The sequence below is a fragment of the Euprymna scolopes genome, chromosome 15 (assembly GCF_053919585.1).
Source record: "Euprymna scolopes isolate OS-2025 chromosome 15, ASM5391958v1, whole genome shotgun sequence".
Classification (NCBI taxonomy): domain Eukaryota; kingdom Metazoa; phylum Mollusca; class Cephalopoda; order Sepiida; family Sepiolidae; genus Euprymna; species Euprymna scolopes.
This window is the reverse complement of record NC_136496.1, coordinates 93,715,008-93,731,717: the sequence shown is the minus strand read 5'-3', so window position 1 is coordinate 93,731,717 and position 16,710 is coordinate 93,715,008. Positions and strand designations below refer to the sequence as shown.

The 16,710-nt window shown below is 37.3% G+C and overlaps 1 protein-coding gene across 1 annotated transcript in view; it reads right to left on the bottom strand.

Moving 5' to 3' along the window:
• Positions 1–16,710, bottom strand: part of LOC145293996 (uncharacterized) — a 126,882-nt gene that overhangs the window by 10,833 nt on the left and 99,339 nt on the right. The window contains exon 5 of the mRNA XM_080140909.1: positions 14,838–15,046. Coding sequence (XP_079997035.1) covers positions 14,838–15,046 — 209 coding nt within the window. The remainder of the gene's footprint in view (positions 1–14,837; positions 15,047–16,710) is intronic.

Genomic DNA, 16,710 nt, shown 5'->3' with positions numbered 1-16,710 from the left:
CTAGGAAGGCGAGTGTAAGGGTGGTATATGTCGGTGCCATTTTGGTACCCATTGCTGTGCCTAGTATTTGGATGTAGTTGTCTTTGTTGAATTGGAAGGAGTTGTTATTGAGGATTATGTTGATGCTATCAATCACGAATTGTTTATTGAATCTGGGGTGTAAAGTCTGTTTGTCAATCCAATATGCGATAGCTTCTTTTCCTAGATTGTGTGGGATATTGCTATATAGGCTGCTAACATCGAATGTGGCTAGTATAGTCCCATCGTCTACTGCTTGTGGTAGGGAGCTAAGGAAGTGTGTGTTATCTCTTACAAAACTTCTGACTAGATTGGTGAAGGGCTGTAATAGTATATCTATTAGGTTGCTAAGTCTGCTTGTTGGGCATGATGGTCCTGCTACTATGGGTCTGAATGTGAGGTCGTTGGGGTTTGGGGTGCTTATGTATTCCGACTTTTGTATATATATATATATATATATATATATATATATATAAATGCTTAGAGGTACAGAATTTAAATACAGTTTTAAATATAATTGGCGGAAGTCTCTCGAGAGCTCTTTCAGCTATCATCTCATCAGGAGAAAATCGGTAGCGTAAAAATAATAATACTATGTCGAAAGTAAAGAGTTCTGACGGGGAACTATTGAATGTGCCAAAAATTACGGGGACACTAAAATAAAGTTTATTAACGTTTAAAAAACGATTAAAATAATGGCACAACGAGGGGGGAAAAATAAATGAAAAAAAAACAAAAAAAAACGGGAGAAAAGATTCACAGTTCTCCAAAGAGAAACAAAGCGTTAGATGTTTCTTTCTGCCGACACAAAGAAGGTTTCCGCACCGCAATAGAGACAGACTCCAAAATCTTTAAATGGTTTCTGGAGTCCGCTCTATGTAGCACCTCGAACCATTCAATTTTATATCTATCGGCACATCACGGGTTGTCAACCAAATGCTGCCAATAGCAGAATCCAAGGCTGCAGAAGGAGGGAGACTACTAGACCCCATCCTCCCTTGTGTGATCTTTGATGGAACATGCTGGTTTATACGAGTCAAAAGATGCAAAATCTACCAATGTTATCATTCTTTGTTGCTATGCCACTAATAAGGATGCTGCAGCTAAAGGTTTTATCAGGGCTGGGGTTATCTGCCTGACAGACCAAAGAATCCAAAATTTGAAGTAACTCCAAAAGAGGCTGTCCCATCAGCAGGTGCCGCGAGTTGACGGTGGCTCAATGGTTAATGATGCAGGCTGGCAATCTGGGTATACAAAGTTTGAATCCAGTTCGTTTGACAGGAGCACTTTCACTTAGGAACGTTAGCAACTTTCACGTAGTTCCTCCCGTAAGTAGCGGATATCCTTTTAGAAAGCATTCTTAATAGAAAGATATCGGGGAAACGAATGCCAACAAAAAACCACCATGAATGATAGTCCACAAACAAAATCCGCAGGTGCAAAATACAGAGGATACTCTATTGCGAGTAAATCTTTTCTTTTTTAATAGGTGGTCACCACTTATCAAGGCCCGGAAGCCACTCAGGGATAAGGGTTATTGTAAGTACAGTACGTTAGTGCGGATATTTAAAGTGTCTACTTAAGGGGGCGGTTCATCAGGAATTTGTTTACGTTGGACTTGAACACATTCAAGTTGTAGTCAGGAGGGAAGCAGGCAGACGGAACAGAGTTCCACAGGCGTGCAGTTCTAAGAAAGAAGCTTTGTTCATGGAATCTACGTTTTGATTTAGGCACAGATAAAGAGTGGGGAAAGTTTTTGACAGTGGCTTCGGCTAGACGGGTGTTTTTCGTAAAAGATTGGCTAGGAGGCACCAGAGATTGGAGTTCAGACGAGCACCTGCCATGGAAATAACCATAAAACAAAGATAGGCTTGCAACGTCTCTTCTGTGGAAGAAAGGTTGCAGGGAAGAGAAAAGAGCATCCCCCACTAAACCACGAAGTCTATTTTGTACTCTGTCAAGGCAGGATAGGCTGTTTTTAGCAGCTCCTGCCCAGATATGGCAGCAGTATTTCATCCTTGGACGTACTTGGCTTTTATATAGATAGAGAATTGCATCAGTAGTGAGATATCTTCTGGAGCGGTAGAAGGATCCCACCATCTTTCTAGCGACCTTGGCAACAGACTTGGTGTATGTGTTCCATTTCAGATCAGGAGTGAAGGTCAAGTCCAGAAGCTTGTCAAAACATGGGGCCTCTCCTAGACGAGAGCCATCCATTTCAATTGATGCCAGATGGGGATCAGAGCGTTGATGATGTACAGATAGGAGTTTGGTTTTAGATGCATTAAAGGTAACCAGCCACATCTTCCCCCACTGAACCACTCGTTCGAGATCAGAGGAGAGAGAATCAGAGAGAGCTTTGTCATTTACAGCCTTTGATGTGTTGCCGTAGATGGTCGTGTCATCAGCATAGATGTCAACGAATGATTTAAGTATGTGTTTGGGGAGATCATTGATGTAGATCAGGAAGAGAGTTGGGCCCAGGATTGACCCTTGAGGGACTGCAACATTAATACTGCAGCCCTCTAATTTTTGTCCATCAACCACTACTCTTATGAGCCTATCAGAGAGAAATGATTTAATGATTGAGAAAATTTCCAGTTATGCCATAGCTGGAGATCTTATGAAGTAGGCCTTTATGCCATACCTTGTCGAAGGCCTTTGATATGTCAAGAGCAATTGCCCTAGAAAGGAAACCTTTGTCAAGAGATTCACTAATCCTATGAGATATAAGCGTTAGCACATCTGCGGTAGATCTTGAAGAACGGAAACCATATTGCATGTCACTAAGAAGGTTATTTCTACTGAGGTGGTTGACTATTTCTCTATTTAATATGGATTCCAGCAACTTACTCATGACACACAGGAGACTTATTGGTCTGTAGTGAGAGGGAGATGACTTATCACCCGAGTTCTTAAATATAGGGCATACTGATGAGGTTTTCCAGGGTGTTGGAAAGCACTTCTCCTTAAGGCAACTTTAAACAGTTTCGTAAGTATGGGAGCAAGTTCTGGTTGAAGCTTTTTTAACACTATAATTGGGATGCCGTCAGGGCCAGTTGCTTTACTGGAATCTAGGTTCTTGATTAGCTTGGCGACCTCATGCACGGATATTTGTATGTTACCTAGCGTGTTCTGTGTTATAGGAGGAAATATGGGGAGTTGATGGCCTTCGTCACATAGGGTAGAATTAGCTGCAAAGTTCTTGGCAAATAGTTTGGCCTTGTCTGATGCTGACGAGATGACCTCTGGTCCGTTGATAATGTTCAGGATCCTATTTGTTATTTGCCAAAACTGGTGGGAACCAAGCCGCTGATCAGCTATTTTGGATTTAACAGACTGCGCATATAACTCTCTTGAATTTTTTTATTACTCTTTTACAATGGTTACTGGCGTTCCTGAAAACAGCTTTAGTCTCAGTGCATCTATTACGTTGGTAGCTATGGAAAAAGTGATTTCTGTGTGTGATGGCAGCAGCACATTCTGCGCAGAACCATGGCTGGCTGGTAGATTTTTGTTGGAATTTTTTAGATGGTATGAATTAACCATTCGGTCAGGTCTGATACTATAGAGGACACTTCCTTTTTAAACATGGAAGGCAGAGGTAGATCAGATATAAATGTACGGAAGCTATCCCAGTCAGCCATGGAGTATCGGTATACAGTACGGTGGAGGGGTACATCTGGGGACTTATTACATTTCGTTTTTATCTTAACTGTTACGATGGAGTGGTCGGAGGATCCTAGAGGAGAAAGAACGGAACATGAACATAGCTCAGGGGAAGTTGAGAGAAAAAGGTCTAGGAGGCTTGCATATTGACCTGTAGTATCGGGCACACGGGTGGGTTCGTGAACAATCTGAGTGAGGTCATAAGCAATGGCAAAATCATGACAGATCCCTCCCCCCCCTCATCATCCGTTTTATTTGAGTGGGTCAGCCATTCCACGTCATGGACGTTGAAGTCACGACAGATGTGGATGTTAGCCGAGGGGTGTGCAGACAGGATGTGGTCTATTTTCTCAGATATACTCTTAAAGATAGTAACTCCACTGTTGTGGGGCCGATAGAGGCCAAATATAAATGCCGTGGTGTAAGCAAGTGCAACCCGGAAGAACATATAGGGTAAATTAGGATCTTCTCTCAAGATATCCCTGCCACATGGGAAGCCATCTTTAATGTAGGCACATATTCCATGTCCATGGCGATCTTGGGGGTCAGATTTAGATGTTAAGGTAGAGTATTCGTTAATTATTAACTCATCTAGGGAAGTGGTCGGCCCTATTCCAGTTTCACTTAGAAATAATATGTCCGATTTCGTCTCCTGTAATTGGGTTTCAACCTCTGGAAGGTTGGAACGTAGATCCCTGATGTTGGAGAAGGAGACCTGGTAGTAGAGGTCTAGGTTAATTTAAAAAAAAAATCTTTTTGAACGCTGTTAACTTAAATTCCTCATTTCAGTTTACATTATGGAGACGGACGTGTTTTTGTTGAGATAAGTGATTTCAATTTTAATCATACTTTTTATTTTTAGATTCAAATATTAATAACTCCATTTTATTCCAGTATTTAATTTATGTAACTTTCGGAAGACCCCCCCCCCTCATCCGCTTTTCTTTTTTATCGTAAGTTTCTTAAAACGTGACTAGCTAAAGTTCAGAATAAAATCACGCTTTTCTTTTAACGGTTAATTTTAAAAAAAAATCTTTTTGAACGCTGTTAACTTAAATTCCTCATTTCAGTTTACATTATGGAGACGGACGTGTTTTTGTTGAGATAAGTGATTTCAATTTTAATCATACTTTTTATTTTTAGATTCAAATATTAATAACTCCATTTTATTTCAGTATTTAATTTATGTATTTCTGTTTTATTAAATGCTAGCTTTTTTTTTTTTTTTCTCAGTCCATAAATGTTTATTTATCTACCAAGTCGATTGCAAAAATAGATTACGAATTTGTACTCATTCTTAGTTCGTGAGAGGGGAATCTATCACCATACTTTCCCTTAATCACGTCCGTTGGACTTTTATTAAGTAGAATACTTAATAGTTTTTTTAAATTTTTTTTTTTTAATGGAGAGTAGAAAACGCATTGTGGATGCGTTATCGGCAGCTCCTGTTACTCTCGCTTCTTCTTATTTGTCCCTCAGTCCTCATTTTTTAATGAGTGATTTTTCTGACAAAGGGAGAAGAAAAAGCTGTTTTCTAGGTTGGCAGTATTTTGCGCGAACAGTTGGCAGAGATGGCGGAAATTTTCTGTTTCTATGTCTATCCTTGTAGCCATGTCACTAGTAAGGGTGCTGGAGGTAAACGTTTTGTCTGGGCTGACGTTATCCGCCTGATAGTCAGGGACCCGAACCTTGGATTAACCACCAAGGAGGCTGTCCTATCAGCAGGTGCAAAGTACTGGAGCTGCTGTATTGCCATTTGGTTAATGGATTCTGGACCATGCAGTAGCTTCTGGTGGAGCCTCTTGATGCCATACTAGTGGGTAATTGTTACGGCTTTACCTTATCATTAGCTACAAATAAAAAAAAAAATTCTTCGTTTCTTTTTCTCTCTTAGTTTCCCCTCTCTGTCCTGCTCTAAGTAAATCTGACGACCTAGTCCATTAATTCCAAAAATTCATCATGACAAGTTTCAAGAAAAAATACACGATTAAACCCGGTTCTCCAACTTCCAACGTAGACCCCTACTACCATGTCTCCTTCTCCAACATCAGGGGTCTACGTTCTAACTTTCCAGAGGTTGAAACCCAATTACAGGAGACTAAACCAGACCTTTTATTTTTAAGTGAAACTGGCATTGGACAGGCTATTTCCCTAGAAGAGTTCGCAATTAAAGGATACTCTAACTTAACTTCTAAATCTGACCCCCAAGATCGCCATGGGCATAGAATATGTGTCTATATTAGGGATAACTTTCCATGTGGTAGGGACATCTCCAGGGAAGATCCTAACTTACCCTATATGTGCTTCCGGGTTGCTTTAGCTCACACTACGGCATTTATATTTACTCTCTATCGCCCCCATAACAGCGGAGTTACTATCCTTCAAAGCATATCTGAGAAAATTGACCAAGTCCTATCTGCTTATCCTTCAGCTAACATTCACGTATGTGGTGGTACGTCGAATGGTTGACCCACTCTAACAAGACCGATGATGAGGGGAGGTTCTGTCATGATTTCTCCATTGCCTATGACCTCACTCAGATTGTTCAGGAACCCACTCGTGTGCCCGACAATGACGGTCAGTATGCGAGCCTACTAGACCTTTTTCTCACAACTTGCCCTGAACTATGTTCAGTTTCTGTTCTGTCGCCTCTTGGATCTTCCGACCACTTTGTTGTATCAATTAAGATAAAAATGAAATGTAATAAGTCCCCAGACGTACCTCTCCATCGTACAGTATATCGATACACTAAGGCTGACTGGGATAGCTTCCGTACATTTATATCTGATCTACCTCTGCATTCCATGTTTAAAAAGGATGTGTCCTCTATAGTATTAGACCTGACGGAATGGTAAATTGTAGGTATTGACCGTTTCATACCCTCGAAAAAGTTTCAGCAATAACCTAACAGCCAGCCATGGTTCTCTCCAGAATGTGCTGCTGCCATTGCGCACAGAAATCACTTTTTCCACTGTTTCCAACGTAATAGATGTATGAAAACTAAAGCCGCTTTCAGGACTGCCAGCAACCATTGTAAGAAAGTAATAAAGAATGCAAGAGAGTTGTATGCTCAATCTGTTGAGTCCAAAGTAGCTGAGCAGCGGCTTGGTTCCCACCAGTTTTGGCAAATAGCAAACAGAATCCTGAACAGAAGCATGTGCTCCATCCCAACTATAATCAATGGACCTGAGGTAATCTCGTCAGCATCAGACAAAGCCAAACTCTTTGTCAAGAACTTTGCAGCTAATTCTACCCTTTGCGATCAAGGCTGCCAACCCCCAATATTTCCTCCTGTATCAGAAAACACGCTATGTGATATACGTATATCTGTACGTGATGTTGCCAAGCTAATCAAAAACCTTGATTCCAGTAAAGCAACTGGCCCTGACGGTATTCCAATTATAGTACTCAAAAAACTTCAACCTGAACTAGCGCCCATACTTACAAAACTGTTTAAACGTTGTTTTAAGGAGAATAGTTTCCCATCTCCCTGGAAAATTCCATCAGTATGCCCTGTATTTAAGAATTCAGGTGATCGCTCATCCCCCTCTCAGTACAGGCCAATAAGTCTCCTGTGCGTCATGAGTAAGTTGCTGGAATCTGTGTTAAATACAGAAGTAATCAACCATCTCAACAAAAATAACCTTCTTAGTGACACTCAATATGGTTTCCGTTCTGCTAGATCTACAGCAGATGTGCTTACAGGTATATCTCATAGGATTATCAAATCTCTCGACGGAGGCAACCTTTCTAGGGCAATTGCTCTTGACATATCTAAGGCCTTTGATAGGGTATGGCATAAAGGTTTACTTCATAAGATCTCTAGCTATGGTATTGCTGGAAATGTCTTCTCAATTATTAAATCATTTCTTTCTGATAGGTTCATAAGAGTAGTAGTTGAGGGGCAAAAATCAGAAGCTCACAGTATTAATGCCGGTGTCCCTCAGGGATCCATCCTGGGCCCAACTCTTTTCCTGATCTATATTAATGATCTTCCAAATCACATCCTTACATCATTTGTAGACATCTATGCTGACGACACTACCATTTATGGTAGCACATCTAAGACAGTAAACGACCAAGTTCTCTCCGATTCTCTCTCCTCTGATCTTGAGCACATAGTACAATGGGGTAAGGAGTGGCTGGTTACTTTTAATGCATCTAAAACCAAGCTTCTCTCTTTACATCATCAACATTCTGACCACATCTGGCATCAATTGAAATGAATGGCTCTCGTCTTCAGGAGGCCTCAAGTTTTGACAAGCTTCTTGGCTTGACCATTACTCCTGATCTTAAATGGAACACGTACATCAAATCTGTTGCCAAGGCCGTTGGAAAAATGGTGGGATCTTTCTATCGATCCGGTAGATATCTCACTGCTGATGCTATTCTCTATCTATATAAGAGCCAGGTACGTCCAAGGATGGAATACTGTTGCCACATCTGGGCAGGAGCTGCTAGAAAGGATTTGGCCTGCCTTGATAGAGTTCAAAATAGACTTCGTAGCCTCGTAGGAGATGTCCTTTTCTCTTCCTTGCAACCTCTATCTCACAGAAGAGATGTTGCGAGTTTGTCTCTGATGTATCGTTATTTTCATGGAAAGTGTTCGACTGAGCTTCAATCTATGGTCCCCCCTCGCCAAACTTTCACAAGAAACACTCGTCTAGCTGTAAACACTATCAATAATTCCCCCCACTCTTTATCTGTGCCTAAACCTAAACGTAGATTCCATGAACAAAGCTTCTTTCTTAGAACTGCACGCCTGTGGAATTGTCTTCCGTTTTCCTGCTTTCCGGCTGACTACAATATGGTTGTCTTCAAGTCTAACATAAATAAGTTCTTGATGAGCTGTTCCATATAAGTTATCAAATTTACCAAATTTTCATTACTAATGATTACTATATTGTCCAATTTCTACTGTATACTCTTTAACCCTCATCCTTGAGTGACCTCTTGGTCTTGATAATGTGGTGATGCCTATGTAAAAAAAAAAAAAATAAATAAAAAAAGGTTTATTCGAGTTTTTTCTTATCTGGAGATGTTTCATGTTGAGGTTTTGGGATTTGTGGAACAGGTCGGCATACTTGGTTAGAGCAGTACAGAGAGGGGAAGTAAGAGAGAAAAAGACAGGAAATTTTTTTCTTTTTTTGTAGCACATGAAAAGGTAAAGCCGTAACAATTACCCACTAGTATGGCATCGAGAGGCCCCACCAGAGACTACTGCATGGTCCAGAGTCCATTCACCAAATGGCAATACAGCAGTCGCAGTACTTTGCGCCTGCTGATAGGACAGCCTCCTTAGTGGTTAATCCAATGTTCGGTTCCCTTACTATCAGGCGGATAACGTCAGCCCAGACGAAACGTTTACCTCCAGCACCCTTACTAGTGACATGGCCACAATTCAGGACGCTTTTGATGATTATCTCCCCTCCCATATTAATGGGTAGATGTTTTGGCATTATATATCTCGAGTTTGAATAATTCGAGCTTCACCTTATAATTAAAATCCAATAATTAACTTTTATGAATTTGTGAAGTCGGCTTAATATTAATTTACATTTGAGTTTAGATAATTATTCAAGATTTTAATTTGGGAGGTTCTCGTTTACATAGGTGCCCTTTTTTTCTTTCCGTTTTACATGTAACAAGACGATATTGGTTAACAGCATATTTGACAAAGATTTCAGAACAGAACAAAAAAGCAAGGGTGCAACCATGCATCAGTTGAAGAGACGTTGTCAGCCTTTCTCGGCTTTATCTTTCATTGTAGATGTTTAAATGCCCTGAAAATCTATGGTTTCACCCTGTAAAACATTTACCAAGAACTCGTTTAGCTGCAACAACTTTATATAATTTTCCTTTCTCCATCTGTGTATCTAAAAGCAATCCGGCATAATCATACTGACAAACTGGTTCCCGTCAGATCACTGAAGTTAAGAAACGTTGAGCCTAGTCATTACTAAAATGGGTGACCAATTTGGGAATTACAGGCGCTGTATGTAGGAGGGCGTCAACATCCCCCTGCAATAATTGCAAAACCTAACGTTGTCAACTCCCCTAACGGGAATATACATACGAGTGGGGACCTCTTGTGAATTTCATACTCCCACGTAACTTCCTCCTTCGGAGGAAACCGGTAAAACTCAAATAAGGTTAGTGCTGTTTCACACTGTTTCACACATCTAAAAGTAAACAGAACTTCTATGAGCAAATTTTCTTTCGAATATCTCTCCATCCGTGGAACACAATACTATGGGACTTCTTCCAAAGTAACTACCGCACGGTGACTTTCAAGTTCAATATCAGCAAATTCTTGCTGAGTCGTCCTCTTATATAATGTAATTTCTGGTCAGTCTCAACCATTGTTACTAATCCTTTATTCATTAACCTTTATCCTCGAGTGCCCTATAGGCCTTGCTAAGCAGTTATTCGTTAGTACATAAACAAAAAAAGAAAAATATTACAGATTAATATTGTCCTCAGTTTTTTGTGCTGTCTCCATTAGAGGAGGAGTGCCGCGGAGCCAGGGCAATTTCTATCTCCACTACTAAAACTATCTCATATCAGCTGTTCCCTTCGGTGGAAAGGGAGGTAATTACTGACATAACTCCCAAACACTTTTCCATCATTATTATTCTTTAGCTCTCAGATTATTTTTAAAAAACATTTTTGCTTTATTAACTTTTATTAAATTTTAGCTTTCTGTTTGAGTTATTGTTCAATTTCATTTTTAATTTAATTAATATTTTTTCATTGTTGCTAATAATCCGGATTTTGTGTTTGTGAATTGATATCCTCAACGAATACTTGACATATAAAATTGGTTAATAATCTGTCTAAACTCGTCCAAGATTGGCTCAAAACGAACGGATATTAACAGGCGCGCGTGCACACATAATCACATCCACACACGCACATAACATTTTTTTTTTAATTTTCTTATCATTTTGTTTTTATTTGGGATGAGGTATCTAGCCAGATGCTAGTTATTCACCATCATTTCAAACACTTCTTTTGAAGATTCTAATTTAATTGCAATTGTTTGCATTTTTCTTGCACTTGGTTCACCGGGTATATTTTCCAGATGATTTTTTAAAAATATTTTGCTTCTACAACTACTGGAATAATAGAGATCTTCCTAAGATTCCAGTCTCTTTTCATGTTTCACATAAGATCTCGATATTTCGTCATCTCCATATATATATATATATATATATATATATATATATATATATATATATATATATATATATATCGCATAAGCCTGAAGAATACTAGAGTGGATGGAACGCGGAATATTCAGTGTAGCTTAATCGGCATATATATTTTATAAATTACTAACTAGCTCTACCTACGTATTGAGCACTTTTGAAGTAAATACTTAGAGTTTACGCATAAAATTATACTTTTGTATATTAATTTTATGTGAGTAAATGAAGTAGTTATATATATATATATATATATATATATATATATATATATATATATAATGCAATAAAGCGTCCACAATTCTCTATATCAGTATAGATAAATTATTATTAACTAGGAATGTTCTTCGTAAATTTAAACGAATAGAAGAATTGATTCATGTACACATTTGAAAGTAGCGGATTCTGTATTTCGTAGCTGATTAATAAAGGGCGAACGTTTCTCGTAATATCTCACCCGCCCCCAATGGAAAAGAAAGAACAATATCTATTTTAAAAATGTATGTTTAGCAATAGTTCCATAAAGTAGAAAACTGTCAGATGGTAATTATGAACTAAGCAACAAATTGCATTGTCCTGGAATTAATTTGTCTATTACCTATAATATTTATTAACTACCAAGACACACGGAAATGAGAAATATACTGAATCAACAAATATGCTTTGATAAAGCTGATATTTTTTATGAATAGCGCAAACAAGTTTTTTTTTTTATAGAAAAATAATAAAACGCAGCAAATTTGATATTTTATTAACATTTCTATGAAAATAGTATCCATTGCATTTTAAATATAAAACTGACCCGAATGAGATAAATCAATAAATACTAATAAATAATCATAAAGTAATATTGTGCTACATAGTTCAATACAAATAATAACATCACATTATAAGAAATAATCTTTGATTTGCTCCTTAAGTCCAGCAACTCTTGGCAGAAAATGTTCATTTTTTGCCCTGTTTCTTTCGACTGTTTCCATTTTTACGCAATGTTTCACTGACTTCTTTCTTAAGTGAAGAACCACTGCACGTCGAAATTACTATGAGTTCCTTTCTCATATTATTTGAGACGATGATCATATACTATTTTAATGATATTCGAAAACGAGGCAACATTAAAGAGAGGCCATTCATATTCTTGCCCAGATTTGCCAGAAAACCCAACTTTCGCATATTTGGCTTTTTTTCAAGCAGTTTGGCTTCAAAAATTGTGCATAGCTTTTTTCCAAACGTAACGTACAGACTAACCAAGGAAAGGACAAGCAGAATATTATATATCATAGATAATAATAATAATAATAATAATAATAATAATAATAATAATAATAATAATAATAATAATAAGTTTTAACCAGATCGATTTAACGTAGGGGTACTCAACAGACACTATAATGTATAGACAGTTTAAAAAAAAAAATACTTTACACAGACATCGCAATTAAGAAGGAAAACGTATTTTTCAATATTCATGATTAAAAGTAAAAAATAGAGTGAGAGAGAGTGAAAGAGAGGGAGATAGAAGAGAGAGTGAGAGACAGAGAAAGAGAAGGAGAGAGGGGGGGGGAAAGAGAGTCAGCCATTAATGACATCTTATGAAAAATACGTTCTAACCCTCCTACCACCATAATAATAATGTATTTTATCAATTCAGATTTAGTTATAGTACCAACGACATTGGGATTGGATAGTAGAGTCCAACAACACATTCCTAACAAACTAGGAATGGAACCTACCGAATAATAGACGTTCTAAATAATACACTCTTCTATAATGGATCATTTACTTAAAAACTGTCACGCACAACGAATTTTAACATAACTCATTTTCGATTCTGAATCATAATTACTCAAAATATCATTTGAAGATTTTGAGAGCTATTCACATTCGTTTAAAACGACCCTTCCTTTGTAAACAGGGGGAGGGGATATATCTTAGGTTTAAACGTGATTAATTCATAAGATATTCTTCCATTGTATGCATATCATACGGCTTGTTTTATTTTAAGTATAGACAGCTCCCTTCGTTTTTTTTCCTTTTAATAAACATCCCTGTATGCAAATATTGACGAGTGCGGCAAAAACAGCTCGGCTGACTTTTTCCTTCTCTCATCACTTTTAATAATGAACATTAAAAACTAAATCTTCTTCTTCTTAATTGCGATATTGACATTTGGAAATATCTACGGACACATGTTTCGTCGCCACGACTGAGTATCAGCCAAGCTGATTATGATTATCATTTTTAAAGTGATTTTTTTTTTTTTACTTTTTATCTTTCTTGATCATCTCTTCATTTTTGTTTTGTTTTGAACACTGTGTTTTTTTTAAAAACTTAATATATGTCCCTATTTTAATTAATATATGTCCCTGAAAAAAAAAAGTTAAATAAACAAACAAAAAATACTTTTAATTAATGCCTGTGAAATGCGTGTAAGGTGTAAAAAATAAAATATTGGCTCTTGTCGATATAAAACATAAAATAAACAAAATAAAATTAAGCGAAAATTTTTATGAGCAGAGGCTTTTTCTTAGAACTGCTCGTCTGTGGAATATAATACCACGAAACTGCTTCTCAGCTGACTATAACGTGGTCATTTTCAGGTCCAACGTAAACAGATTTATGATGAGCCATCATATAAAATAAATTAATTTTTGCCATTTATATCATCATTGACCATCACGGTGTCCATTAACCTTTATCCTTAAGTGGCATGCGTGCCTTGATAAATTGTGACTATATTTGAAAAAAAAAAATAAATAAAAATGAAAACAGTACTTGATACTAATTTATTTTTTATTTCGGATCATTATTATCATCTTTATTAGTTGTTGTTTTCATCTTTATTGGTTGTTGTTTTTCACGACGTTTCGGCCAACTATTCCTCTGGCCTTCGTCAGGTGGTAACCGCGACGGATAGGAACTTCGAATCTCCTAACTGCATTCTCAGCAATCACTGCCATCCGTAGTTGTTGTCGTTTCATTAAATTAATAAGTAAATTAATATATATAATGCTCATCTCAAAAATGAATTCCAATGAAGGAATAATATATATACCAATCGGTACGGACCCGACTATGGAAGATCAGATAATAAATGTGGATTTATAAGATCAAAGAATCCAACCTTGATCGCCCTTCGGGGCCCGTTGAGACGTTGAATCTCTACGGTTCCAGATGGACATTGTCTGAAGATAGCGGTTTCAATCCTACCCAAAGCATGGCAGAGGTTTACTTGGCCAAAACGTGGTGAGACGACAACAACTACGGATGGCAGTGATTACTGAGAATGCAGTTAGGAGATTCGAAGTTCCTATCCGTCACGGTTATCACCTGACGAAGGCCAGAGGAATAATTGGCCGAAACGTCGTGAAAAACAACAACCAATAAAGATGAAAACAACAACTAATAAAGATGAGAATAATAGTCCGAAATAAAAATAAATTAATATATATAATGCTCAACTAAAAAATGAATTCCAATTAAGGAATAATGTAAGTACTTGATACTGTTTCCATTTCTCAAGTAGAAGGTTATATTTTTAATCAATGATGATAGGAACTGACCAATCAAATGGAGACGCGTTCTGCTAGCAACCAATCAAAAACTGGAATCACTCCATAAAAATACTGGATACGTTAGAATTTCTGCACATAATTCTTTTTATCTATACGAGAAACACCTTTGCCCTTCGTTCGTCTGCAAACTTTTAAAGTTCAAGGCTTATACAGATTAGCTACCGACAGAAAAACTATTTTTCATCTCAGGACTTATGCAGATAAGCTACGCACCGGGAACGATTCTACAATTAAACATGGCTTTCAATTCAAAAATAAATGTTAGATTTTTGACTATTAATAAAAACATGCGGTTGAACAGAGTTAATATTTACACAACAAATGAAAATTATGAAGGAAGGAAAAGAAAATATTCGCTTTCTTTTACCTTTTGTTTCCAGCGTTTCGGCATAAATGACATGATCAGGTGTCCGAGTTCATGGCAAATGCAATTCTCATGCGATCGATATGGATCTTGGTCATCACATAGAACAACGTGGTCAAGACATACGCTACGGGACAGCGTTAGTCCGGCCACCTTCTCGTACTTGCGTCCGTCTTGTGTGCAGGTAATTTGACACTGACCATCACATGTACCTGAAAGGAAGAAAGACAATTACGAAAATGCCAAAAGTTCATACGACTAATTGGGAACATCAGGGTTCATGCCTTTCAAGAAGTTGTTAAGTAAATGTAGTTACAAATTGCTAAAGTTGAAATATTATTACATCGTGTATATATATCCGTATATTATATATATATTTGTCAGGTAGTTTTTGAAATTTTTTTTATTGCGCTTATCATTATTGAAACGATAGAAATAATTCTAGGATTCCAGTTTCTTTTCATGTAATTTATCAGACCCTGGTAGTTTGTTATCTTTTCCTTTTCATCTCTGTTCAAGCCAGCATCATTAAGGACACTGACTTCATACAGGGTTGCTACTTTCTTCCGCTATTCCCATATTACTATGTCAGGTTTAACAGCCCCGTTTTCTAGGTAGGCAGCTGTAATAATTGCGTAGTTATAGTGGATAGCGTATGGCTTAATTCCAACTGTTCTTTTTGGTATATGTTCCTAGGATTTGCTGCTATACACTGGATATCCCAGATAGTCCAGTAGATATATTTACACACTCTATTGTGTCGTATTGTATGGTAATTGTCCTCCAGCAGAATCTTACAGCTGGATGTTAGATGGATCACACTGTTTACATCTGTGTGGCAGAACCTGCACTTTACTATAATTATCGAAGTGCATACTGAAGAGATTGGATTTGTAACAGTTACGTGTTTCAGTGTACTATTTTTTCTTGGTGTAAACAGAAAAGCAGGCGCGGAGTAATTTGCCCATCGACCAACAGAATGATTTGGCAAATGAATACAGTTTGTTGAACTAGTTTCAAAGCGCGCCCATGCAAGATTCTTCCCGCTACACTATCAGTTGGAATTCGCATGTTTTCTGGCTGGCCCTCCGAACTTATCATTTCGCAGTGGAATCTGCTATGGAGCATGATGTCTTACATTTTGTGATGTTTATTATTGTCTGTCTGTAATCTTTTCCCAATTTTGCCTGAAACGAAAAGTTATTTTATTTATTTATTACATAAAAAATACAATTTTCTACTCCTTCTTTTCATCAATTCTACGGTTGTCGACTTCTGGAAAATAATCTTTTACTGATAATCTTGCATATACATTCGTCTTCACTTCATTCATTCGAACTATCTATGCATTCGATACATACATGATTCTTAGTACAATTTTGGGAGTTACTTGTTTTGACTAATTTAATTCAGTAAAGTTATATTCTTGTTATTCTACTAATATTATCACTAGGGTTATGACAAGAGATCATTCTTGTCATTCTTTTGACTCTCGAGTATATACCAGGCACGGTTAATCAACCGAGAACCACATCACTCTATATAAAAGCATATAAGATATCAACGGATACACACTTGAGAGTCAAAATAATGAAAAGAATATACTGTTGTCCTAGTCCTAATTATTATTATAGTCAAATCTTGACCATGGCTTCATTCACTTTAAAAAAAATAGATCGTTTATATTTAAAAACAACTTTTAAATAACGGAATTATTCGACTTAAAAATCACTGTTCATTAGGTTTATATTATGAATACTGTAAACGCAAAAGGTATTTGTTTTTTTAAATCTTAAGTTTGTTTAAGTCACTTAATTTGACCGTTCCCCCTCCTTCATTGGCGTATTTCTAGAAAACGAATAGTGTGATTTGTTTT